The following is a 26,082-nucleotide window of genomic DNA, read 5'->3' as shown; positions in this document are numbered from 1 at the left end:
CAGTGCATTCCAGACCATCACCACCCTCTGGGTTAAAAAAGATTTTCCTCAAAACCCCCGTGAACTTCTCGCCCCTCACCTTGAACTTGTACCTCCTCATAACTGACCTTTCAACTAAGGGGAACAGCTGCTCACTCTCCACCCTGTCCATGCCCCATAATCTTGTACACTTTGATCAGGTTGTCCCTCAGTCTTCTCTGCTCCAGCAAAAGCAACCCAAGCCTATCCAACCTCTCTTTATAACTTAAATGTTCCATCCCAGGCAACATCTTGGTGAATCACCTCTGCACACCCTCCAGTGCAATCACATCCTTCCTATAACGTGACAACCAGAACTGCGAACTGCACACGGTACTCCAGCTGTGGCCTCACCAAAGTTCTATACAACTCCAATATGACCTCCCTGCTTTTGAAATCTATGCCTCAATCAATAAAGGCAAGCGTCCCATATGCCTTTCACCACCCTATTAACCTGCCCTTCTGCCTTAGGAGATCGATGGACAAACACGCCAAGGTTCCTTTGTTCCTTGGAACTTCCCAGTGTCAAGTCATTCATTGAATACTTCCTTGTCACATTACTCCTTCCAAAGTGTATCACCTCACATTGTTCAGGGTTAAATTCTATCTGCCACTTTTCTGCCCATTTGACCATCTCATCCATATCTTCCTGAAACCCAAGACACTCAACCTCACTATTAACCACCAGGCTAATCAACGTGTCATGTGCAAATTACTGACCTACCCCCCACAGTCATACATGTTGTTTATATAAATGATAAACAATTGGGGACCCAGGACAGATTCCTGTGGTACGCCACTGGACACTTGCTTCCAAGATTTTGAATGAAATGAGAATGGAAATTGCAGAGGCGCTGGCCATAATCGTCCAGACTTTTCTGGACTTAGGGGATGTGCCAAAGGACTGGAGAATTGCAAACGTTATGCCCTTGTTCAAAAAAGGTGTACAGATAGCCCCAGCAATTATAGACCAGTCATTTTAACATTAGTCGTGGGGAAGCTTCCAGAAACATTTATTCGGGATAGAATTAGTAGTCACATAGAAAAATGTGGGTTGAATCGGAAGAGCCAGCATAGATTTCTAAAGGAGAAATCGTGTTCATCTAATTGGCTTGAGCCTTTTTGAGGAGGTAACAGAGGATCGATGAGGGTAATGCTGATGATGTGGTGTACATGGATTTTCAGAAGGCATTCGATACAGTGTCACACAACACTATGAAAAGTTATAACCCATGTAATAAAAGGGACAGTAGCAATGTTGTTACGATCCCCTAGGTTGTGCACTGTCCATTTGAGTCCAATGTGACCTGGAGTTTCAACACAAATATTTCTTAAAAATACCCGTAGTCTCTGGTCTCTGGCTGCTGAATAACTACAACATCAGGTTTGTAAATGTAAACAATTAATTTTTATTAATAACAATAACTGTATTTAAGTATGCAGCAAAATACAACTGGTTGTTATCTAATTCCTAACCCTGTTCTTTAACTTGCCCCCACCCTCTACACACACATACACAAGGCAGAGGGGAAAAGAGGGGTGTAAAAGTAATGATTAAAGTAAAAGGATGAGTCTTTGCTTCAGAAGGCTGTCTTCCAGTACAACTTTCTTAATTCTAGGCTTTCAGTTTGAGGTTTTTGCTTTCAATCTGCATTGGTTTTCACTGTAGATTCATCCAGGTTCTTTGCAAGTTCAGAAACCAGCAGATAGAGAATCTTTCTATAGAGAGAGAGAGAGAGACTCACAGCTGCTCCTATCGGCCTCCAGGATCAGATTGTCGCTTCCGGAGTCCTCTGAAAACCATCCCACTTGGGGAGGATCCAATCACTGCCTGTTGCTGGGCAGAATACGACCGTTGGCCAATTCATTGGCCACCAGCCACCCAATTGAATCAAATCCTTCCAATCTCTCAGGTGTCAAAAAGTCAGAGTTCTGCAGTTCAAAAGTTAGCAGTGTACCGTTTTGCAACTTTTGAGCTCCTCACTTCCTCTGCTCAACTTAAAGGTGATGAGATGCCGGCGTTGGACTGGGGTGAGCACAGTAAGAAGTCTTACAACACCAGGTTAAAGTCCAACAGGTTTGTTTCGATGTCACTAGCTTTCGGAGCGCTGCTCCTTCCTCAGGTGACTTAGGTATATGTCCAATAACCATTCATAGATCAAAAATGATAACCACAAAGTAAAATAAATGAGAAATTGGAGAATCAACAGGAAGGATCCTTACAACATGGATACAAAATTGGTTAAATAATAGGAAGAGGAGAGGAATGGTCAATGGATAATTTGAAGGGATGGTTGCTTGGAAGGAGGGTTGCAGTGGTGTTTCCCAGGGGTTGGTATTGGGACCATTGCTTTTCCTGGCATATGTTAATGATCTTGATATGCAGGGGACAATTCCAAAGTCTGCAGATGACACAAAACTTGGAAGTATTGTAAACTGTGAAGAGGATAATGTAGAACTTCAAAAGGACATAGGCAAGTTGGTGGAGCGAGCAGATAGGTGGCAGATAAAGTTCAATGCAGAAAAGTATGAGGTGATGCATTTTGGTAGGAAGAACATGGAGAGACAATAGAAAATAAGGGGGTGCAAGAGCAGACGGACCTGGGTGTATATGTGCATAGATCATTGAAGGTGGCAAGACAGGTGGAGAAATGTGTTAACAAAATGCATAGTGTTCTGGGCTTTATTATTAAGGGCATAGAGTACAAGAGGAACTAGGTTATGCTGAACTTATACAAGATATTAGTTAGACCTCAGCTGGAATATTTAATACAGTTTTTGGTGCCATACTATAGGAAGGATGTGAGTGCATTGGAGAGGGGGAAGAAAAGATTCATAAGGATGGTTCCAGGGATGAGAAACATCAATTAGGAGGATAAATTGGAGAGGTTGGGACTGTTCTCCCTGGAGAGAAGAAGGCTAAGACAAGATTTGATAGAGATGTTCAAAATCATGAGGAGGCTGGACAGAGTAGATAGGGAGAAACTGTTCCCACTGGTAAAAGGATCAAGAATGAGATGGCACAGCTTCAAGACGAGTTGCAAAAGTTTGAAATGCGATGAGAGAAAAAGCTTTTTCACACAAGTGGTTCAGGTCTGGAATGCACTACCTAGAAGTGTGGTGGAGGTAGGTTCAATTGATGCAATGTTTCTCTTTAAATAGTTACCGAACGTTCAGACATATGGGAAAATGCAAGGGTGCCAGACCTGCTGAGATTTTCCAGCATTTTCTCTTTGGAATATAATGAGGGGACTTGATCGGATGTTTCCTTTTATGGGGGGAGACTAAAACTAGGGGACACAATTTAAAAATAAGGAGCCTCCCATTTAAGAGGGAGATGAGAATGTTTTTCTCCCAAAGGGTCATTGGTGCATGGAATTCTCTTGCCTAGAAAGTCACGGTGGCTGTGTCTTTACATTTATTCAAAGCAAAGTTAGACAGGTATTTGATAAATAAGGGAATCAACGGTTAAGGGGGCCAGACAGGAAAGTGGAATTGAGACAACCAGATCAGTCATTATCTTATTGACTGGTGGAGAAGGCTCAAAGGGCCAAATGACCTTCTCCTGCTCCTCCAAGGGAGTGTCTGGCTTTGATGTGGGGGTTATGAATACAATTCATTTTTAATGAGCAATTAAGCACTTGAGGGGGTTAAAATCTTTGAATGGACTTTCACGAATGGTTGGGTTTTTTTCTATCATGAACTCTAGTAGATATTCAGAAATGTATTTTATTTTACCTTAGCATGGCTCCTGAGGTTTCCTCGTAGTGGATGCGGGGTGAGTTGACATAGAGGATGTGATGGAAGGGTCATGAGTTGAAACTAAGTTGACATGGGGTTATAGAGTGTCATGGGCATGGGTTGGCACAGGGCAAAAGGACCATGGAGGTAAGTGTGAGACATATTTGAGTGTGTGTGAGAGACATGTTGGCATGTTTGGGTATGGGGAGTAGGTGTGGAGGAAGGGCCAGAGGGTCTAAAGTTTAAGAATACAACTTGGACAAAGTCCCAGAGAGCGAAATTGGGCCTTCCATTTCGGCATTTGGCAGCCCCCCATAGCCACTTCAGATTTGCATCCTGCACCTCTCCCTGGAACAAAAGTACCGCCATTCAGGGCACTTCTTCCAGAGACTAGTGAAATGAACCAGGAAATTTCCCAACTCCCACTACCCAACTAGGGAGTGAAAATCCAGGCCATGGAATCTATAATTCCAGATCAAACTTACTTTCTTTGATATATCACACCTAAAAACAACCTTTGTTTTCCACTAGTGAGGTAGGTCCCATGATTTGAAAACCACTGCCCTAAAACCATTAGAAAGACATTTGGATGCAAAACGGGGTAGGTGTAGGACAACAGAAACAGTATATAGGTTTATCCTGAATGCATAAGTTAATCATTATTTACCTGTGATCTAAAAAAACATTTTTTTGAAACAGACTGATGAACAATACTGGAATAATTGCACAAAAATTTCTATGAATTGAAAAGGAACCCTGGAGTTCGAAATTAAAAACATTTTAGGTATTTTCCTACTGTGCGCTGTTTAAGATGCCCAGGTTTTTGTAATGGCAGACGAATGATGGCTGTACTATAAGAAAAACGTGCTTATGTACAAACAGTACAAGTGATTTTTTTTTTTTATAAAGTCAAGCGCCCTGTGCCAGGAAAGATAAGAATTGCATTTTAAAAGTTATTTTCACAATAATGTCTTTAACCTGCCTACCAAACAATCTATTTGTGCCCAATCCACAGAATTAAAACCTGGTTCCCTGACATTTCTGCAAATTTAGCCAGCGAATGATTGAGCCACACAGACTAAAAAGGTTGAAAATTCCAGTCCCAGTTGTAGCTGTAGCGAAGAGCCAGTCTTTTCCAGAGATGAAGTGAGTGGATAACATCAAGAAAACACACTGGTCCCCTGAAAGTTAATTTTACCTCTGCGTCCCATTTCAGTGTAAAAGCCAGGAATTTTATGTATTCGGTCTTCCACCTCACAGCAGTGCTTTCATTGAGGAGCGCAGTCCATTTCATAGTTATCCAAGATTTCCTTCGGTCTCATTAACCACAATTTCTATAAAGTAGGGGGTTTTGGTTCTTGGTTTTTTGGAAGTTCTTGATTTTCTGCTAAGTGTAATTTTTGTCTGAGTTTCTGCTAAGGATCATTTGCTCTTAACTATGGAAAATTTCAAACATCTAAATCAATAATGTTTTAAAAATAGAGTTCTCAGGCGGCAGCACGGTGGCGCAGGAGCACTGCTGCCTCACAGCGCCGAGGACGCGAGTTTGAACCCAGATTTGGGGGGGGGGAAAAAAAGTGTACTCTAAATTTATTTTTTTAATAATTAAAAAAAAGAGTTCCCAAGATAACTCGGTAGTTGAATATATTGCCCACTAACATTAAGCTGTACAGGCCAGGAGATCTGTAGTTTGGTTCATGATCTGTGCATAGAGAGTCAATTTCATGAAGCTTATGGAATTGGAAGGAAAATTATTGACCTTGTGAGCAAATGTTTTTTTTACATTTAGAGTACCCAATTCTTTTTTACCCCAACTAAGGGGCAATTTAGTGTGGCCAGTCCACCTATGCTGCACATTTTTGGGTTGTGGGGGTGAGCCCCATGCAGACACGGGGAGAATGTGCAAACTCCACATGGACAGTGATCTGGGGCGAGGATCGAACCCAGCCTCAGTGCTGTGAGGCAGCAGTGCTAGCCACTGCACCACCCTGGGAGCAAATTGGCTGTACTCTAGCTGCATGTGACTAGTGGTGTTCCACAAGGATCTGTGTTGGGACCTCAACTATTCACAATGTTTATTAACAACTAAGACGATTGGAAAGAGAGCCAAGTATCTAAATTTGCCAGGTGCAAAGATGGGTGGCATTGTAAGGAGTATAGTTTTTATTATTCATTCAAGGGATGTGGGCTTTGCTGGCTAGGCCAGCAATTTATTGCCCATCCCAACTGTCCACGAGAAGGTGGTGGCAAGCTGCCTTCTTCAAACATTGCAGTCCATGTGGTGTAGGTACACCCACAGAGTTGTTAGAAGAGAGTTCCAGGATTTTTACCAGCGACAGTGAAGGAAGCACAAACTTTCAAAGGGATAGTCTCAGGTTGATTAAGTGAATGAACAAAACTGACAAATTGATTTCAATGTAAGAAAATATAGAGGTCATCATTTTGGTCCTGGAAAGATAGAACAGGTACTTTCTAAATAGCGAAAAACTAGAACCAGTGGAGGTCCAAAAGACACCTGCAGGTCTAGGTACATAGATTATTAAAATGTCATGAACAGAGACAGAGTACAATCAAAAAGATGAAATTAATGTTGGCCTTTAGGTCTCAAGGACTGGAATACACAAGGGTAGCAATCATGCTTCACTTAGACAAAGCCTGGTTAGGCCACATCTGGAATATTGTGAGCACTTCTGATCCAAGTTTTCAAGATATTAAAGAGGATAGATAGGGAGATAGAAACTGTCTCTCCTGGTTGTGAAGTGTAGGAATGGGAGCAGCTTCTAAAAAATTAGAGCCAGATCTTTCTGGAATGAAATTAGGAAACACTTCAACACACAGGGTCTTAGAACTCTTCCACGAATAGCGACTAATAAAGTTTTGTAAACCATAGGTAATAGGGATGTGGGACAAAGGCCCATGGAGTCAGTTTACAGCTCAGTTACAATTTCATTGAATGGTAGAGCAGGCGCAAAGGCTAAATGGCCTATTTTTATCTGTATGTTGGCATAATTGGTATTAACACTCTTGGATTCAGAAGTCCTTTAGGATTCTCATCACTACAGAAAGATCCCTTCCAGAAGTATGTGGACATCCAAAGATGTGCAGGTCAGGTGGATTGGCCATGCTAAATTGTCCCTCAGTGTCCAAAAGGTTAGGTGGGGTTACTGGGTTCCGGAATATGGCAGAAATGTGGGCTTAAGCAGGATGCTTATGTCAGGGGCCGGTGCAGACTAGTTGGGTTGAATGGCCTCCTTCTGCACTGTAAATTCTATGATTAGATAGTTGAGCACAGAACTGAATTTTCCTGGAATGTTCTTCATGATCAAATGACCTCCTGATGCTCAGGGATAGAGTGTGGCTTTGTGATATCCTGTGATAATGAGTCAACACCCTTTGCAACTCCCAGTTCCATTTCTATTGAAGTTTGCTTTTATCCAGGGGAAAATTGGAACTCCTGGAACTTGAATGAATAACCTGCTGTTAACAAGCTATTGCCATTACTGTTAGCTTGCAATTGGCTATAGATAATATTGACAGGAATCACTTGAAAAGGATACATTGAAGTACTCAGTTCTTCCAACTGCAAGAGAGCCAAAAGTAAAAAAAAAATACACAGTAAATCTTGAAAAACTGACAAACTTTCAAGATAGTCGATATTTAATATGTCATGATAATTTGACATGTGCATGAGTAATATTAACTATATATTTTTTAATTTGAAGTACCCATTTGTTTTTTTCCAATTAAGGGGCAATTTCGTGTGGCCAATCCACCTACCCTGCACATCTTTGGGTTGTGGGGGTGAGACCCATGAAAATACGGGGAGAATGTGCAAACTCCACAGAGACAGTGACCGGGGCCGGGATCGAATACGGGTCCTCGGTGGTGAGAGGCAGCAGTGCTAACCACTGCGCCATCGTGCTGCCCTGGTTGGTCAAAAATATATATATATATTTGGGGCAGCACAATGGCAAGCACTGCTGCATCACGGCACCGAGGTCCCAGGTTCAATCCCGGTCCTCGGTCACTGTCCGTGTGGAGTTTGCACATTCTCCCCGTGTTTTCGTGGGTCTCACCCCCACAACCCAAAGATGTGCAGGGTAGATGTGCAGGGTAGGTGGATTGGCCACACTAAATTGCCCCTTAATTGGAAAAAATTAATTAGGTATTCTAAATTTATTTTATTTATAATATATATTGGGGGCAGCACGGTAGCATTGTGGATAGCACAATTGCTTCACAGTCCCAGGTTCGATTCCGGCTTGGGTCACTGTCTGAGCGGAGTCTGCACATCCACCCAGTGTGTGCGTGGGTTTCCTCCGGGTGCTCCGGTTTCCTCCCACAGTCCAAAGATGTGCAGGTTAGGTGGATTGGCCATGATAAATTGCCCTTAGTGTCCACAATTGCCCTTAGTGTTGGGTGGGGTTACTGGGTTATAGGGATAGGGTGGAGGTGTTGACCTTGGGTAGGGTGCTCTTTCCAAGAGCCGGTGCAGACTCGATGGGCCGAATGGCCTCCTTCTGTACTGTAAATTCTATGATATGGCTCTATGATATACATATATATATGTATATATAAAAAATAGACTTTTTCAAAAATAACTTTTTAAAACGAGCAAAGACACCAACTTAAGATGACCATCACAGATCCCCTGTCATGTCTGGTGTTACAAGTTGGTCAGTTTCTGGAAGTCTCAAATGTGGATTAAACTTTGCAAATGCCACGACATCCCTCTCTGGAATTTCACACCTGCTTATGTCAAGAATTACTTCAAAGATGTACTGAAACTCTTAACTAGCTCTTACCACTTGCATTTCTGTAATTTGGGGAGCTGGTGGTATAGTCGGATGTCACTGGACTAATAACCGGAAATGGAGCTGAAGACATTGTTGGATGGTGTGGAGGAGAAGCGGGCACCCTGTTCCCCAGGGTGGGAAGCAGACTGCCACCCGCCATCATAAACTCGACCTGGGCGCAGGTGGCAGAGGCCGTGAGCCCTTATCCAGGACAGGACAGCAGTGCAGAAAGAGTATTGGCAGTGCCTGTGATTCGAGGACCTGCTGGACCGAACGTGTGGCCGAAGACTCTGGTTAAGCAGGACCGTGTGACACCTCTGCTGCACCATGGCACGCTTGGAAGTGTGGAGCTATAGAGGAGAACACCCGCTCCCGGTGGTCAGCATGGTGTCGGTCGCCCTGAACATCTATGCACGGGGTCCTTCCATGCGTCAAGTGGGGACCTGTCTGGGATCTCACAGACCTCCATGCACAGCTGCCTCCACACCGTGATGGAGGCCTGGTATGCCGGGTGGCACAATACATCAGCCTGAATATGGGTGGCACGGTGGCGCAGTGGTTAGCACTGTTGCCTATGGCGCTGAGGACCCGGGTTCTATCCCGGCCCCGGGTCACTGTCTGTGTGGAGTTTGCATTCTCCCAGTGTCTGCGTGGGTCTCACCCACACAACCCATAGATGTGCAGGGTAGGTGGATTGTCCACACTAAATTGCCCCTTAATTGGAAAAAAAATAATTGGGTACTCGGAATTTTTAAAAAACATTTTGCCATTTGGATCAGTGTGTGAAGGGTTTGGAAAGTTACAAAGCCAGAGTTAAGTTGTATGCTCTCATCTCTGGGGTCGAAAACTGAATTAATTCCAATCCAATGTAATAAAATGAGTATTTCTTAGACATCTTCTAATTGTTCCATCAAAATTCTATCTATCCTCATTTTGAAAACAACTCTTATACCAAATTTTTTTAGATAAATTTTAGAGTATCCAATTATTTTTTTTCCAATTAAGGGGCAATTTAGCGTGGCCAATCCACCTAACCTGCACATCTTTGGGTTGTGGGGGTGAAACCCACGCAGAGATGGGGGTGAATGTGCAAACTCCACATGGACAGTGACCCAGGTCCGGGATTCGAACCCGGGTCCTCAGCACCACAGTCCCAGTGCTATCCACTGCGCCACATGCCACCCTTCTTATACCAAATTACCCCAAGAATTAGACACCCGAAACAAAAAAACTCTAACTCACATTTGTCAGAAGCTGTTCAAGATTCCTGTCGGATGCATTTTTTTTCTTGTCCTCAGAAAGCTCTTCCACATGACTGTCAAGGCTGAAATGCAAACGTGCCATTTTTTCCTGCATTTCTCTCACATGTTCCATCTGTTCAAAGGAACACTCTTTCCCTAAAGAAAATACAGCATTTTCACAATTGAAATAACAGTGCACTGCAGCAGCTCAGGTTTCTGACTAAATTTACTTACAAATGGAGTCCAATGGGCTAAGGCCTTCAACTTTGTTAAAAACTTCAGTAACAGACTGTAAATGGCTGAAGTTATTTTAACTTGCTGACATGGCAATGTAATGTGTAATGGTTGAAAACTGGAATGCAATTCAGAGTTGGTTGATTCATGCTAACCACATTATTTACAATACCATGTAATTGGCACCAGTCAACCAGAAAGGAAAGAGACATTTCAAACATTGTCATGGGGACAAAACATATGTACTTCTGTGTACAAGTATGTTTTTTTTTAATGTTTAGATTGTTTTCTTATTGGACTTGTTTTAAAAGACATTTAATACAGAAAAATATAAGCTCCTCAATGCCTGAAAAGGATGATCCATCAAGTCGTTGACAGGATACTGATAGCTAAACAATAGAGACACAGCAATTGGATTCAGCAGCCTGAGTTAAAGGAAGGAGGAAACACACTAGTCAAGCTTTCCTGCCCCGATTATAGTGCAATGAATTGGTCAATTCATGATGTCCATGGGTGACAGCTCATCAATACACACTGTCAACCTACAGTCATGAAATACAGCCTATGGGATGGGGTACATGTTGCCCTGATGTGTGAGAAACCATACATCAGGATTTAATGTCTTCAAGAGAGGTGACAAAAACATATTTCTGTTAATTACTTGCATTTTTACAGCGTTTTAACGTAGAAAATGTTTCGAGTAGACCAAACAGGAGAAAATATTAAATAGACGCCAAACCATGGTGGGAAAATGGGTAGTGGCAAAAAGAGAAATAAGAAGAGGCAGACAATGTTACTGAGATCAGGATATAAAGCCTAAAACAAAAATAACACCCAGGAGATATGGATTATAAGTCACAAAAAGTTAGCATGCATGTACAGCAAGCAATTTGGAAGGCAAATGGTATGTTGACCTTCATCGCAAGGGATTTGAGTACAGGAGTAAAGATGTCTTGCTGCAATTGTGGGCAGCACAAGTGGCTAGCACTGTGGCTTCACAGCGCCAGGGTCCCAGGTTTGATTCCCCGCTGGGTCACTGTCTGTGCGGAGTCGGCACATTCTCCCAGTGTCTGCGTGGGTTTCCTCCGGGTGCTCCGGTTTCCTCCCACAGTCCAAAGACATGCAGGTTAGGTGGATTGGCCATGATAAATTGCCCTTGGGGAGCACTGAGCACAGTTTTGTGCACAGGTTTTGGTCTCCTCATTTAAGGAAGTATACATATGCCATTGAGGAATGATCCCAGTTGATGTTATAGTACAATTTGTAGATTGGGTAAGGCTGCTGTATAGGGAGCCGAATGTCCGCACGAATAACATGAATTTGGTATATTTTTCTCTGCACCGAGGGACCAGGCAGGGTGCCCTAAGTCTCTCCTGTTGTTTCCGCTTGAGCCTTTGGCCATTGTGTTGAGGGGTTCAGAGGTGTGGAGAGGGATACTGTGCGGACGACTTGCTGTTGTATGTATCGGAACCAATTGCCTCGATGGATGGTATATTGGCGTTGCTTCGGGTGTTTGGGTCTTTTTCTGGGTATAAGCTAAATTTAGATAAAAGTGAATATTCTGTGGTGTCTCGGCCGGGGGTGGGGGGGGGAGGGGGGCTACCATTCCGTGGAGTGGAGACTCACTTTAGATATCTGGAGGTGCAGGTTGCGTGGGACCGGGGAGGCACCATAGGTATAAAGTTACTAGTTTGGTAGGGAGGGTGAGAGCGGATATGGTAAGGTGGGATGGTCCCCCTCTGTCGCTGGCAGGTCTGGTACAGGGAATTAAAATGAACGTGTTGCCTTGAATTTTGTTTATTTTTTAGTGCCGGCCGATCTTCCTGCCAAAGGCATTTTTCAAAGAGGTTGAAAAGATGATTACCTCGTTTATATGGCAGGTGGCCAGGATTAGGAAGGTGCTGTTGCAGAGAGGACGGCAGTCAGGGGGTTTGGGTCTTCCAAATTTACTGTATTACTACTGGGCAGCGAATGCAGAGAAGGTCAGGAGTTGGGTTAGATGGGGGGGGGGGGGGGGGAGAAGACTCCCAGTGGGTTAGAAAGGAGGATAGTTTGTGTGAGGGGTCGGGGCTGAGGACATTGGCAACAGGGCCTCTCCCGACGGCCCCGGAGGATTACTCGGGTAGTAGCGACGGTGAAAATCTGGAGGCAGTTGCGCCAGCACTTTAGGCTGGGGGTGGGGTCAAGGGAAATGCCAATTCAAGAGAATCATAGATTTGAGCCACGGAAGTGGGATGGGAGTTGTAGGAGATTGGAGGAGAAGAGAGTTAGGGCACGAAAGCATTTGTTTCTGGGGGGCCGGTTTGCAGGACTGGAGGAGTTGGGGGCGAAATATAAGTTGGGGCAGGGGGAAATGTTTAGGTATATGCAGGTCCGTGATTTTATTAAGAAGGAGATATTGAGTTTTCCGGTGGTGCCGGCCTCCACACTGTTGGAGGAGGTGCTGACATCAGGGGGAGTTGAGAGGGGCTGGTGTCGGCAATTTATGGGGTGGTTCTGGGAGAAGAGAAGACATTGCTGGGGGTATTAAGATAAAGTGGTAGGACGAATTGGGGGAGCGCATGGAGGAGGGGTTGTGGTGCGAGGTGGTCCGGAGGGCGAATGCCTCAACTTTGTGCGCGAGGTTGGGGCTGATACAGCTGAAGGTGGTATGTAGGGCGCACCTCACAAAGACAAGGATGAGCCGACTCTTTGAGGGGGTAGAGGATGTTTGTGAACATTGGGGGGAGGGGGGGGGGGCTGCAAATCACATTCATATGTTTTGGTCATGTCCAAAACTGGAGGGAGGTCTTCAGGATAATCTCGAAGGTGGTACATGTGAGACTTGAACCAGGTCCCCTGGAAACTATATTCGGGGTGTCGGATCAGCCAGGGTTGGAAGCGGGTGCGGAGGTAGTTGGCTTAGCCTTCGCCTCGTTGATCGCCCGAAGGTGCATCCGGTTGGGGTGGTGGTCAACTTCTTCATCCTGTGCCCTGGCATGGTTTGGGGGGGGGGGGGGTCTGGTGGAGTTCTTAACACTTACAAAAGTGAAGTTTGAGTTGAGGGGAAGGATGGAAAGGTTCTACAATTCATGGGCTTTGCTTATTATGCACTTTCAAGAATTGGATGACATCGAACTTGGGGGGGGGGGGGGGGGTTGGATTGGATATGCTGTAGGTGATTTGTGTGGGGTGATGGTGGATTCCTGATTCGGTGGATTCCTGATTCTTTTTCTTTATTGTATGTATTTTAAATGTTGGAGATTGGTGGGAGGAAGAGATTGTTGGGTAGGAGATTGACATTGTAATTGTTACCGTTGATTGTTTGTTGATGGGTGTAAATTTGGGTGAAAATGTGAAAAAGGAGAATTAATTTTTTTTTTTTTAAGAACAAAAAACATTTATTGAACATGAAAAGTTGGATTATTATGCAATATTTCTTTACTCCCCTCTTATTTTAACAAAACACATGGATTTTAAGATTCACATGGATTACCAAGTATATCTTAAACTACAACAGTCTCAGTAACACAACATCTCTTTAATCACAGAAGGTGGCAGTGGTCAAATACCCTCCCCACCCTGAACCTCAAGTGAATGTCTGTGGATTTTGTCTCAGAATTCCCCCAGATGATTGTCACGTGAGAATTTTCAAACTCCACTCTCAAAAAAACAAGCTTTAAAACCTTTGTGCACAGTAATGCTGTCCATTAGAGGTTTGCATTCGAAAATATTTTTAAACAAATCTCAACTTTTAACAGTGTATCTAGTCCAGGATTTTAAACCAACCCCTTTAGGATTTCTTTGCCTTGACTGCTGTGCAAAGTGTTCACAATTGCTTTAACTCTTGATTCCCAAACTCTTATTAAAATGGCATCAAACTCTTGATGTACCCGAGAAGTCTGCCGTACCACTTTAATTCTGGTTACTGCAATTTTCTCTTTAACTCAGATTCTAGGAGCGACACAGTGGCGCAGTGGTTAGCAATGGCACCTCACAATGCCAAGGACCTGGGTTCGATCCTGGCCTGGGTCACTGTCCGTGTGGAGTTTGCACATTCTTCCCATGCCTGCATGGGTCTCATCCCCACAACCCAAAGATGTGCAGGGTAGGTGGATTGGGGCCACGCTAAATTGCCCCTTAATTGATTAAAAAAAAGAATTGGGTACTCGAAATTTATTTTTTAAAACTCAAAATCTTTTGTTTAAATCTTCCTTGAATTGTTCTGAACAATAGCTTAATTCTTCTGAACAATAGCTTAATCACTGTTTTCCTAACTTCAGTCATCTTAGACAGCCTTTCTGTCCCAATTCCCTGGCTATCTGGACTGTAACTTGCTCCTCAGGAAGCCTGCATCTTTGCAATTTCCTTATCCAGTAGAGTTGAGAGAGGTTCACTCCCCAGTGTCTTGTATCCAGCTAAAACATAAAAAGCTTTTTTTCTCTTAAAAGAACCTCCAGTTTCTAAGCAACACCCAACTGCTTATGAATTGTATTTATTCCTCATGCCATAGCCCTCTCTCAGCGCATTAGAAACACAGTTGGAACTTGACCAACCCCCACACATACAAACCACCTTTGTCTAGCATGATAGCCTTCTAGGCACAGAGAAATTAAATAAAGCCCAATTAAAACTATACCTTATTTCTAATGTTCAACACCATATTCCCAGCCAAGCTCATATCAAAGCTCCAAAACCTAGGACTTGGCTCCCCACTCTGCAACTGGATCCTCGATTTTCTGACCAACAGACCACAATCAGTAAGAATAAACAACAACACCTCCTCCACAAAAGTCCTCAATACCGGGGCCCTGCAAGGCTGCGTACTTAGCCCACTACACTGCTCCCTGTACACACACGACTGCGTGGCAAAATTTGGTTCCAACTCCGTCTTCAAGTTTGCTGATGATAAGACTTGGGGTTGGGAGCAAGATGCTGGGTTGAAATAGGTAGCGACAGGTGGGATGGGGTCATGCTTGCGGACTGAGCAAAGGTGTTCCACCAAATGATCACCCCAGTCTGAATTTAGTCTCTCCAATGTAGAGGCGGCCGCATTGGGAGCAGCTAATCAGTAAACCAAATTGAAGGAGGTACAAATGAAACACTGCTTCATTTGAAAGGAGGAGCTGTTGCATCTTCTGCAATTACCTGGGAAGGTGCCATGGGAAGGGGTGAAGGGTTGGGGGAATGGAAGAGTGGACCAAGGTGTCATGGAGGATGTGATCCATGTGGAATTCTGATGGAGGAGGGTGGATGATGGGTGAGGGGTAGATGTGCTTAGTGGTGGCATCATGCTGGAGTTGGTGGAAATAGTGGAGGATGATTCTTTGAATGTGGAGGCTGGTGGGGTGGAAAGTGAGGACAAGAGAGACCCTATCATTGTTGTCAGAGGGAGGGCAGAGGTGCAGAAGATGGGTCAGACACAGTTGAATGCCCTATCAATCACAGTAGGAGGAATCCTTGGTTAAGGAAAAAGGCAGACATGTCAGAAGGGTTGTTTTCAAAGGTGGCATCATTGAAACAATTGCAAAGGAGCAGAGAAACTGGGAGAATGGGATAGAGTCCTTACAGGGTTTGGGGTGTGAGGAGCTGCAGTCAAGATAGCGATGGGAATTGGTGGGTTTGTAATGAATATTGGTGGTCAGTCTATCAAAAATGGAGACAGAATGGTCAAGGAAGGGAAGTGTCAGAGATTACATGTGAAGGTATGAGAGGGGTGGAAATTGGAAACAAAGATCAATAAATTTTTCCAGGTCCAGACGAGAGCATGAAGCGGCATCAATAGTCATTAATGTGTTGTGGGAGGTTTCAAGAAAAATCACAATGTTATCTCTAATAAACCACACATGCACTTTATTGAGCATGTTACATAGTTACATTACTCATTATTTTCAAATGTCACATTTTCTTGAGTCAAATAACTCACCGAAAGCCTGCAGCTTCCCAGAGTGGAAATCATTCAGTAAATTCAGCAAGCCACATTCCATCTCTCTTACATCAGAAACGTCTGTCAAGAATGAATGCTGAATTGGAGCGGACTTTGTCACCTTTCCAGTTTGTTGCGAGGGCTTCACTTTATCTTTGTTTACCCTGTTCAAATATCCGAACAATTGTAGATTTTAAAATATGGATCAAAATAAAATAATTTAAAGCATATCAATAATTTCATGTAAATTAAAGGAAAACTGGCACTTAAAAAAGTGGTAGGTAGTCTCCTTATACTTTTCAAGTCTATTATTTAACTTTGGGGGTAATACTAAAATACCCTAATGAACAGATTTTCTTTATATAATCAGTGTTTCTGCCAAGTTAAAGACCCTGTACATTAAATACACATTCATGATGACAGGTCGGCAAAGTAAAAATCGATTGGTACGGATCACACAGGAAAAACATTACAGTGGGAATCCCAATGGAACTTTTGAGTTTAAACCCGTTAACTTCGTACTAACCTTTTCAACTTTGACCTTAGTTTTGGTGAAGGGGGCTGAGGTAAAGCAGTGGAGAATGTGGCACTCTTACTAGTCGGCACAGATGGTTTCCTGGGATTACCTGTTGGAGCCTGATGGTATAAAGTCACCTTTGGGCTTCTTTTCTTTTTCTTCTCTTCCATTCTCACAGTTGGAGTCAGATCAAAGTTGAAGTGAACTAGGTAATCAAATTCATATTTTTAAAATTTTAGCCACACAACAATGAGATCATTAACCTTTATCTTAATGAAGGTACAAAGCTCCTCGATGGTCAAGTAAGTAAAGGCACCAGCCACTGGTCCACTAACCCCATAGGCCTGAAGGTTTTATTCTTAGTCTGTCCCCAGTTTAGTAGCACCTTCAGCATTACAATTGGCTTCAGCGCTTGAGAGCTGAATGAAGGAAAAGCTCAACCAGGTTCCTATTCCCAGCCATTGTAAATTGGCCTCTGTTGAACATATGTTTCTGGTTGTCAAGAAGGAGCAGGTTTGGCCAAGCTATGATCCCTTCACTGTCAAATAACCTGACAACACGTATTGTATGTGCTCACACCTGTGGGGTGGGAGGGTTCAGGTGGGCTCGGCTTAGATCATCTTCACAGTCTAGTAACACACCAGCGCTCACTGCTGGAACTCATACCCGCCAGGGTGGGACGGTTCAACTGAGGGTAGACTTAGAAAGATAAAAGACAAGGCAATAGTGCAGGACACTAATATGGTAATGATATCCAGAGTGTGACAGGAAGGGACAGAGAGTACAAATGTTAGTGTGCACCAGGAAATGGGGTCACAGTAGGGAAACATGGCCAAAAGACAATATCAAAAGATTCTTTATCTGAATGCATTAGTATTTATAACAAGATAAATACATTGATGGCGTAAATACAAATAAAAGTATATGATCCGGTAACCATTAGAGAGACATGGTTTCAAGGTGACCAAGGTTAGGAACTTTGGAAGGATAGGCAGAACAACTTACACATAACACCTTTAAATAATGAAACATCCCAAGGCACTTTCCAGGATGATTATAAAACAAAGTATGACACCATGAAACTAAGGAGATATTGGATAAAATGTCCAAAAGCTGGGCAAGGAGACAGGTTTTAAGGAATGTCTTGGTAGAGAGAAGGAGGAGAGGTACTTGGAAGTTATTTCAGAGCTTGGGGTCTAAGCAACTGATTGCACAGCCACCAACGGTCGAGAAATTAAAATTGGGGATGAATGAGGTGCCAGAATTAGAGGAATGCAGGTAACTTGGGAGGGGCTGGATAAGATTGCAGAGAAAGTGAGGGGCAAGGTCATTGAGGGGGTTTGAAAAACAAGGAAAGGAATTTTGATGGGGAACAGGATGCAAGTTAAGATGCAGGCAGCAAAGTTTTGGACAACCTCAAGTTTTCAAAGGGCAGAATGTGGGAAATCAACCGGGAGTGTGAAAGTAAATGCAGCTGGTATAGGTCTATTAATAAAAGGATGAGATCAGTACAATAATGAGAAATGACCTTGGTTCAGAAGATCAAGATGTGTAATCAGTTTGGGTGGAGATAAGAAATAGCAAAGAAGTCATCGGTGCGTGCAGTGTATAGGCCCTTAACTGTAGCTACGTAGTTGGGCAGAATATAAAGAGATAGTGGGGTCTTGTAAGAATGGTACTCAAAAATCATAGGTGATTTTAATCTTTGTATAGATTGAACAAACAGCTTGCCATATCTTCCCTAGATACAGGGCAGGTGCCAGAGGATTGGAGAATGGCAAATACCCATATACAAGAAAGGGTGCAAGGACATTCCTAGTAACTACAGCCCCAGTCAGTTTAACATCAGTGGTGGGCAAGGTTTTAGAATCCATAATCAGGGAGAAAAAGAGCCAGTCAAGTGAATGTTGAACCTCTAGAGAGTGATAAATGGGAGTTAACAGTAAATGGTAAAGAAATAGCGGATTAAATGAAAAAATACTTTGCTTCTGTCTTCACGAATAATAATATAATAATAATAATAATAATAATAATAATAATAATAGCTTATTGTCACAAGTAGGCTTCAATGAAGTTACTGTGCAAAGCCCCCAGTCGCCACATTCCGGCACCTGTTCGGGGAGGCCGGTACGGGAATTGAACCTGCGCTGCTGGTCTTGTTCTGCATTACAAGCCAGCTGTTTAGCCCACTGTGCTAAGCCAACCCCTATAGAGTATAGACTATAGAGGATACAAGAAACATTCCAGTAATAACTGTAAATCAAAGAGTGGCGCAGTGGTTAGCACTGCTGCTTCACGATGCCAGGAACCCGGGTTTGATCCCGGCCCCGGGTCACTGTCCGCTGGAGTTTGCACATTCTCCCCGTTCTGCATGGGTCTCACCCCCACAACCCAAAGATGTGTAGGGTTGGCCACGCTAAATTGCCCCTCAATTAGTAACAAAAATAATTGGGTACCGTACATTTTTTTAAAAGCTATAAATCAGGAGGTGGAAGGGAGAGGGGAACTTGGTGAAATAACAATCACTGAGCAACTGATGGAGCTGTGGCTGACAAATCACTGGGTCATGATGGGCTTCATCTTAGGGTCTTTTAAGAGGTGGCTAATGAAAGAGTAGATGAGTTGGTGTTAATTTTCTAAATTTCGCTGGATTCTGGAAAGGTACTATCAGACTGGAATGAGCAAATCGAACCACTCTATTCAAGAAGGGAAGGAGACAGAAAACAGGAAACTTTAGGTCAGTTAACTTGACGTACGAGGTGGGGAAAGTTTTAGAATCGATTAAGGAGGTTATACCTGAGAATTTAGGGGAACTCAAGGTAATTGAGAAGAGTCAGCATGGTTTTATAAAAGGAGTCATGTTGAACCAACTTACTGAAGTCCATTGAAGGAGTAATATGAGCTGTGGATAAAGGGAAGCCTGTAGATGTGATACAATTGGATTTGCAGAAGGAATTTGGTAAGGTGTCAAATCCAGATTAAAACCTCTATGGCGTGGGAGATAACATATTAATATAAATACATGGATAGACGATTGGCTGGTAGAGGCAGAGAGTATGCAGAAATGGATAATTTTCTGACTGGCAGGATGTGAGGAGTGGTGTGCCACAGGGTCTATGCTGGCGCCTCAACTTTTTACAATTTATATTGATGACTTAGATAAGTATTGTAGCTAAATTTGCAGATGACACAAAGATCGGTAGTAAAGTCTGTTGCAAATAGGACAAAAGGAGGTTGCAGATAGATATAGATAGGCTGAGAGTGGGCAAAAATCTGATAGATGGAGTATAATGTGGAAAATAATAATCTTTATTATTGTCACAAGTAAGCTTACATTAACACTGCACTGAAGTTACTGTGAAAAGACCCTAGTCGCCACAGTCAGGTACACGGAGGGAGAAGTCAGAATGTCCAAATTACCTAAGAGCACGTCTTTCAGGACTTGTGGGAGGAAACCGGAGCACCCAGGGGAAACCTACGCAGACACGAGGAGAACGTGCAGACTCCACACAGACAGTGACCCAAGCTGGAATCGAACCTGGAACCCTGGTGCTATGAAGCAATAGCACTAACCACTACCGTGTTGTGAAGTTGTTCACTTTGACAGGAAGAATAAAAGGTAGAGCATTACTCAAATGGAGAACAACATCAGAATATCGAGGTATAGAGGATAATTCTAGTGCTCGAGTCACAAAAAGTATAATTCAGCTACACCAAGTAATTAAAAGGCTAATGGAATGCTACCTTCTATTATACCAGAGGAATTGGAACATAAAAGTAAGGATATATTCACAGTCAGTTATACAGGGCATTGGTGAGACCACGTCTCAAAATGTGCAGTTTTGGTCTCCTTATTTAATGAAGGATGTAAATGCATTGTATTCAGAGGAGGTTTCCTAGACTGATAACTGGTTTTGAGTTGGTTGTCTTGCGAGGAAAAGTTGGGTACGAAGTCTTACAACACCAGGTTAAAGTCCAACAGGTTTGTTTCGATGTCACTAGCTTTCGGAGCGCTGCTCCTTCCTCAGGTGAATGAAGAGGTCTGTTCCAGAAACTGTTCCAGAAGAGGAACAGACCTCTTCATTCACCTGAGGAAGGAGCAGCGCTCCGAAAGCTAGTGACATCGAAACAAACCTGTTGGACTTTAACCTGGTGTTGTAAGACTTCGTACTGTGCTCACTCCAGTCCAACGCCGGCATCTCCACATCGAGGAAAAGTTGGGCTTTTTCCACTGGAGTTTAGAACACTGAAGGGGTGACTTCATTGGACATCCTGAATTCTTCCTGTGTACCCGAACAGGCGCTGGAATGTGGCGACCAGGTGCTTGTCACAGTAACTTCATTGCAGTGTTAATGTAAGCCTACTTGTGACAACAATAAACGATTATTATCCTGTATGGTCTTGACAAGGTGGACGTGGAGAGAATGTGAGTGTCGAGACATAGGGGGCACCATTTTAAAATTAGAGGGAATTAATCATTAATTCCCTTGCCCAACAAGAATGTATCCACCTCTCCCTTTAAAAATATTCACTGACCTTGCCTCCATCACCTTCTAGATTTAATTTGAGGTACAGTGAAAAGTATTGTTTTGTGTGCAATACATGAAAAACAAGACATACAATGTAAATACAGAGACATCAGGAGAAGCATACAGAGTTTAGTGCTATACAGTAGAGATGATATTTGGAGAGATCAGCTCGGTCCATAAGAGGGCCATTCAGAAGTCTGTTAGCAGCGAGGAAGAAGCTGTTTGAATCTGTTAGTGCGTGTTCTCAGACTTTTGTATCTCCTGCCTGATTGATGAGGTTGGAAGAGAGAATATACTGGATGAGAGGTAGAGAGTTTCAAAGTCACAAAACCCCCGAGGGAAAGACATTCTCCTCCGCTCTCTCCTAAAAGGGCAACCTCTAATTTGAAAATGGTGCCCCCTATGTCTCAACACTCTCACATTCTCTCCATGTCCACCTTGTCAAGACCATACAGGATAATAATATTTTATTATTGTCACAAGTAGGCTTACATTACACTGCAATGAAGTTACTGTGAAAAGCCCCTAGTCGTCACATTCCAGCGCCTGTTCAGGCACACAGAGGGAGAATTCAGAATGTCCATTTAACACACAGATCAGCCATGATCTTATTGCGAATGGTGGACATATTTGTGCAAACATACCACAATATCTATTACATAGATACAACTTGGCTGAGTGAACAGATACAGTTGTAGCTGTTGTTTTTCAGATTGGGGGCAGGTTTGTAGTGGAGTTCCCCAGGGATCGGTGTTGGGAACCCTGGTCTCTGATCGAGATCAATGACCGAGACCTCCCCCCCACCCCCGCATTGATTACCGAGTTGGGCAAAGAGAGTCCTTCAGGCGATAAACATTCACAAGATGTAGGTCAGAATTATTAACGCTCACAGACTGAATTCGGAGGCTTTAAATCCACCATTTATGGTTCGTAACAACAAGCAGACATCAGTGCAGCCAAATGGTTCAGAACTCAACGAACCGTGAGAGTTCTTCGCAATTATTTAGTTTCACTCCAACAATCGCCGCATAGCAAACCAAGTCAGGCCCACGACACGGCGAACCCGGGTCTATTCGGATTGAACACTTTACCTGCAAAGCGAGGAACCGAACGGAATGTTTTCAATCCTATCCAGATTGTGGGGGTGCCCTGGCTTCTGCAAGTTTCATACGGAAATTAAAATCGTCAATAGCCCTTCAACGAAAACCTCGAATCGCAAATCCACCCTTCGAAACAAAGTAGCGTCTATCTTCCGCCAGTAACAATGCGATAGTTCCTCACAGGAAACAGCATCGGAGCTGGAGTTAAACTCAGGAAACTGGATCGGAGCTGGAGTTAAACTCAGGAAACCGGATCGGAGCTGGAGTTAAACTCAGGAAACCGGATCGGAGCTGGAGTTAAACTCAGGAAACCGGATCGGAGCTGGAGTTAAACTCAGGAAACCGGATCGGCGCTGGAGTTAATCACAGGAAACAGGATCGGAGCTAGAGTTAATCACAGGCAACAGGACCGGATCTGGAGTTAATCACAGGCAACAGGATTGGATCTAGAGCTAATCACAGGCAACAGGACCGAAGCTGGAGCTAATCATAGGAAACTGGATCAGAGCTGGAGTTAATCACAGGCAACAAGCTTGGAGCTGGAGTTAATCACAGGAAACTGGATCAGAGCTGGAGTTAATCACAGGCAACATGAGCGGAGCTGGAGTTAATCACAGGCAACAGGCTTGGAGCTGGAGTTAATCACAGGAAACTGGATCAGAGCTGGTGTTAATCTCAGGAAACTGGATCGGAGCTGGAGTTAATCTCAGGAAACTGGATCAGAGCTGGAGATAATCTCAGGAAACTGGATCAGAGCTGGAGTTAATCACAGGGAACAGGATTGGTGCTGGAGTTAATCTCAGGGAACAGGATCGGTGCTGGAGTTAATCTCAGGGAACAGGATCGGTGCTGGAGTTAATCATGGGAAACAGGATCAGAGCTGGAGTTAATCACAGGAAATGGGATCAGAGCTGGAGTTAATCATAGGAAACTGGATCAGAGCTGGAGTTAATCACAGGAAATTGGATCAGAGCTGTAGTTTTTTTTAAAAAATATATTTTATTGAAATTTTTTTCCAAACAACAGTTTTTTCCCTCTTACAAAGCAAACGTAACAGTAAAGAAATTTTTAACAATACACACATAACTAGACCCCATAATCTTTTGACATAAACTAAACTAAACCCCCCCTCCCACTCCCCCCTCCCCCCCTCCCCCCTGGGTTGCTGCTGCTGGTCATCTGTCTTCCCTCTAACGTTCCCCTAGGTAGTCAAGAAATGGCTGCCACCGCCTGGTGAACCCTTGAGCCGATCCTCTCAGGGCAAACTTTATCTGCTCCAGTTTAATGAACCCCGCCATATCATTTACCCAGGCCTCCAGTCCGGGGGGTTTTGCCTCCTTCCACATGAGTAGGATCCTGCGCCGGGCTACTAGGGACGCAAAGGCCACAACGTCGGCCTCTTTCGCCTCCTGCACTCCCGGCTCATCCGCAACTCCAAATAGAGCTAGCCCCCAGCCTGGTTTGACCCGGGCCTTCACCACCTTCGAAATCACTCCCGTCACTCCCTTCCAATACCCTTCCAGTGCCGGGCACGCCCAAAACATATGTGCGTGGTTTGCCGGGCTCCCGCCGCACCTCCCACATTTGTCCTCCACTCCAAAGAACCTGCTCAATCTTGCTCCCGTTATGTGTGCTCTATGTAGCACCTTAAATTGAATCAGGCTAAGCCTGGCGCATGAGGAAGAGGAATTTACCCTGCTTAGGGCATCAGCCCACATACCCTCCTCTATCTCCTCCCCTAGTTCTTCTTCCCACTTTCCTTTTAGTTCGCCCACCGACTCCTCCCCCTCTTCCCTCATCTCTCGGTATATCTCTGACACCTTGCCCTCTCCGACCCACACCCCTGAAAGCACTCTGTCCTGAATCCCCTGTGTCGAGAGCAACGGAAATTCCCTCACCTGTTGTCTAGTAAACGCCCTCACCTACATATATCTCAAGAAGTTTCCCCGGGGCAACTTATATTTTTCCTCATTCTTCCTGGGGCGAACCTATGGTTGTTCCTAATTGGGGACCCCACCAGGGCACCCCGCACCCCTCTCTGTCGCCTCCACTATCCCCAGATATTCAATGTTGCCGCCACCACCGGGTTTGTGGTAAACTTTTTTGGCGAGAACGGTAGCGGCGCCATCACCAGCGCCTCTAAACTCGTTCCTTTACAGGACTTTCTCTCCAGTCTTTTCCACGCCGCTCCCTCACCCTCCATCATCCATTTACGTATCATTGCCACATTGGCGGCCCAATAGTAATCGCCCAAGTTCGGTAGTGCCAATCCTCCTCTGTCCCTACTACGCTGAAGGAACCCCTCCTTACTCTTGGAACTTTCTCTGCCCACACGAAGCTCCGATCTTTGTCGACCCGTAACTACACTTGCCGTTGGAGCCCCATAAAGAAGTTTAACCCAGCTAATAAACCCGTTCCCGAACCCAAACCTCCTTAACACTTCCCATAAATACTCCCACTCCACCCTATCAAATGCCTTCTCTGCATCCATTGCCGCCACTATCTCTGCCTCCCCCTCCACTGTGGGCATCATTATCACCCCTAATAGTTGTCGCACGTTAACATTCAGTTGTCTCCCTTTTACGAACCCTGTCTGGTCTTCGTGCACCACCCCCGGGACACAGTCCTCTATCCTCGATGCCAGTACCTTTGCCAACAATTTGCGTCCACGTTCAATAATGAAATAGGTCTATAGGACCCGCACTGCAACGGATCTTTATCCCTCTTCAAAATTAGCGATATCGTCGCCTCCGACATCGTCGGGGGTAAAGTCCCTCCTTCCCTGGCCTCATTGAACGTCCTCACCATCAACGGGGCCAACAAGTCCACATATTTTCTGTAATATTCCACCGGAAACCCGTCTGGACCCGGAGCCTTCCCTGCTTGCATGCTTCCCAGTCCCTTAATAACCTCATCCACCCCAATCGGTGCCCCCAGGCCTACCACTTCCTGCTCCTCCACTTTCGGGAACCTCAATTGATCCAGGAACTGCCGCATCCCCTCCTCTCCCTCTGGGGGTTGAGACCTATACAGTCCCTCATAGAAGGTCTTGAACACCTCATTTATCTTTCCTGCTCTTCGCACCATGTCTCCCTTTTCGTCTCTAATTCCTCCTATCTCCCTCGCTGCTATCCTAATGTCTCCCTTTTCGTCTCTAATTCCTCCTATCTCCCTCGCTGCTGTCCTCTTTCGCAATTGATGAGCCAACAGGCGACTAGCCTTTTCCCCATATTCATACCTCCTCCCCTGTGCCTTCCTCCACAGTACCTCCGCCTTTCTGGTGGTCAGAAGGTCAAACTCCGTCTGGAGTCGTCTCCTCTCCCTGTACAGTCCCTCCTCCGGGGTCTCTGCAAATTCCCTATCCACCCTTAAAATCTCCCCCAGTAATCTTTCCCTTTCCCTGGCCTCTGTGTTCCTTTTGTGGGCCCCAATGGAGATCAGCTCTCCTCTGACCACCGCTTTTAGTGCTTCCCATACCACTCCCACAGGGACCTCGCCGTCGTCATTGACCTCCAGGTATCTCTCAATACACCCCCGCACTCTTGCACACACTCCCTCATCCGCCATCAATCCCACATCTAATCGCCAGAGTGCTCTCTGCTCCCTTTCCTCTCCTAATTCCAGGTCCACCCAATGTGGGGCATGGTCCGAATCCGCTATGGCTGAATACTCAGCTTCTTCCACCCTAGAGATCAACAACCTTCCCAAAACAAAAAAATCTATCCGGGAGTACACTTTATGGACATGGGAGAAGAAGGAGAACTCCCTAGCCCTAGGTCTAAGAAATCGCCATGGATCCACTCCCCCCATTTGGTCCATAAACCCCTTAAGTACCTTGCCGCTGCCGGCCTTCTTCCGGTTCTTGAGCTGGATCTATCTAGCCCCGGGTCCAGCACAGTATTAAAGTCCCCTCCTAAAATCAAGTTTCCTACCTCCAGGTCCGGTATACGCCCCAGCATCCGTCTCATAAATCCCGCATCGTCCCAGTTCGGGGCATACAC

At 44.5% G+C, this 26,082-nt stretch overlaps 1 protein-coding gene across 1 annotated transcript; it reads right to left on the bottom strand.

Annotated features, from left to right (window-relative positions):
- Nucleotides 1–1,403: 1,403 nt before the first annotated feature.
- On the bottom strand, nucleotides 1,404–22,296 carry ccdc28b (coiled-coil domain containing 28B). Its single transcript, XM_072500026.1, has 6 exons — nucleotides 22,073–22,296; nucleotides 16,462–16,657; nucleotides 15,936–16,099; nucleotides 9,798–9,952; nucleotides 7,317–7,339; nucleotides 1,404–5,163 (listed from the first exon to the last, which is right to left on the bottom strand). Exons 2-6 carry the CDS (start codon nucleotides 16,620–16,622, stop codon nucleotides 5,094–5,096), a joined length of 573 nt encoding a protein of 190 aa, XP_072356127.1. The 5' UTR covers nucleotides 16,623–16,657; nucleotides 22,073–22,296; the 3' UTR covers nucleotides 1,404–5,093.
- Nucleotides 22,297–26,082: the final 3,786 nt, after the last annotated feature.

Source organism: Scyliorhinus torazame, chromosome 1 (genome assembly GCF_047496885.1).
Source record: "Scyliorhinus torazame isolate Kashiwa2021f chromosome 1, sScyTor2.1, whole genome shotgun sequence".
NCBI lineage: Eukaryota > Metazoa > Chordata > Chondrichthyes > Carcharhiniformes > Scyliorhinidae > Scyliorhinus > Scyliorhinus torazame.
The sequence above is the reverse complement of the archived record's forward strand: the minus strand, read 5'-3'. Positions and strand labels throughout refer to the sequence as shown.

Bases quoted from the DNA above. Each gene is read 5' to 3' on its own strand.
- ccdc28b (XM_072500026.1), bottom strand. From the start codon at position 16,622: ATGGAAGAGAAGAAAAAGAAAAGAAGCCCAAAGGTGACTTTATACCAT. The intron at 7,340-9,797 runs GTGAGTTAGAGT...GCTCTCTTGCAG, and splicing joins TTGAACAGCTTCTGACAAAT to TTGGAAGAACTGAGTACTTC. The intron at 5,164-7,316 runs GTATCCTTTTCA...GCAGAAACTCAG, and splicing joins GAAGAACTGAGTACTTCAAT to ACAAAAATTACACTTAGCAG.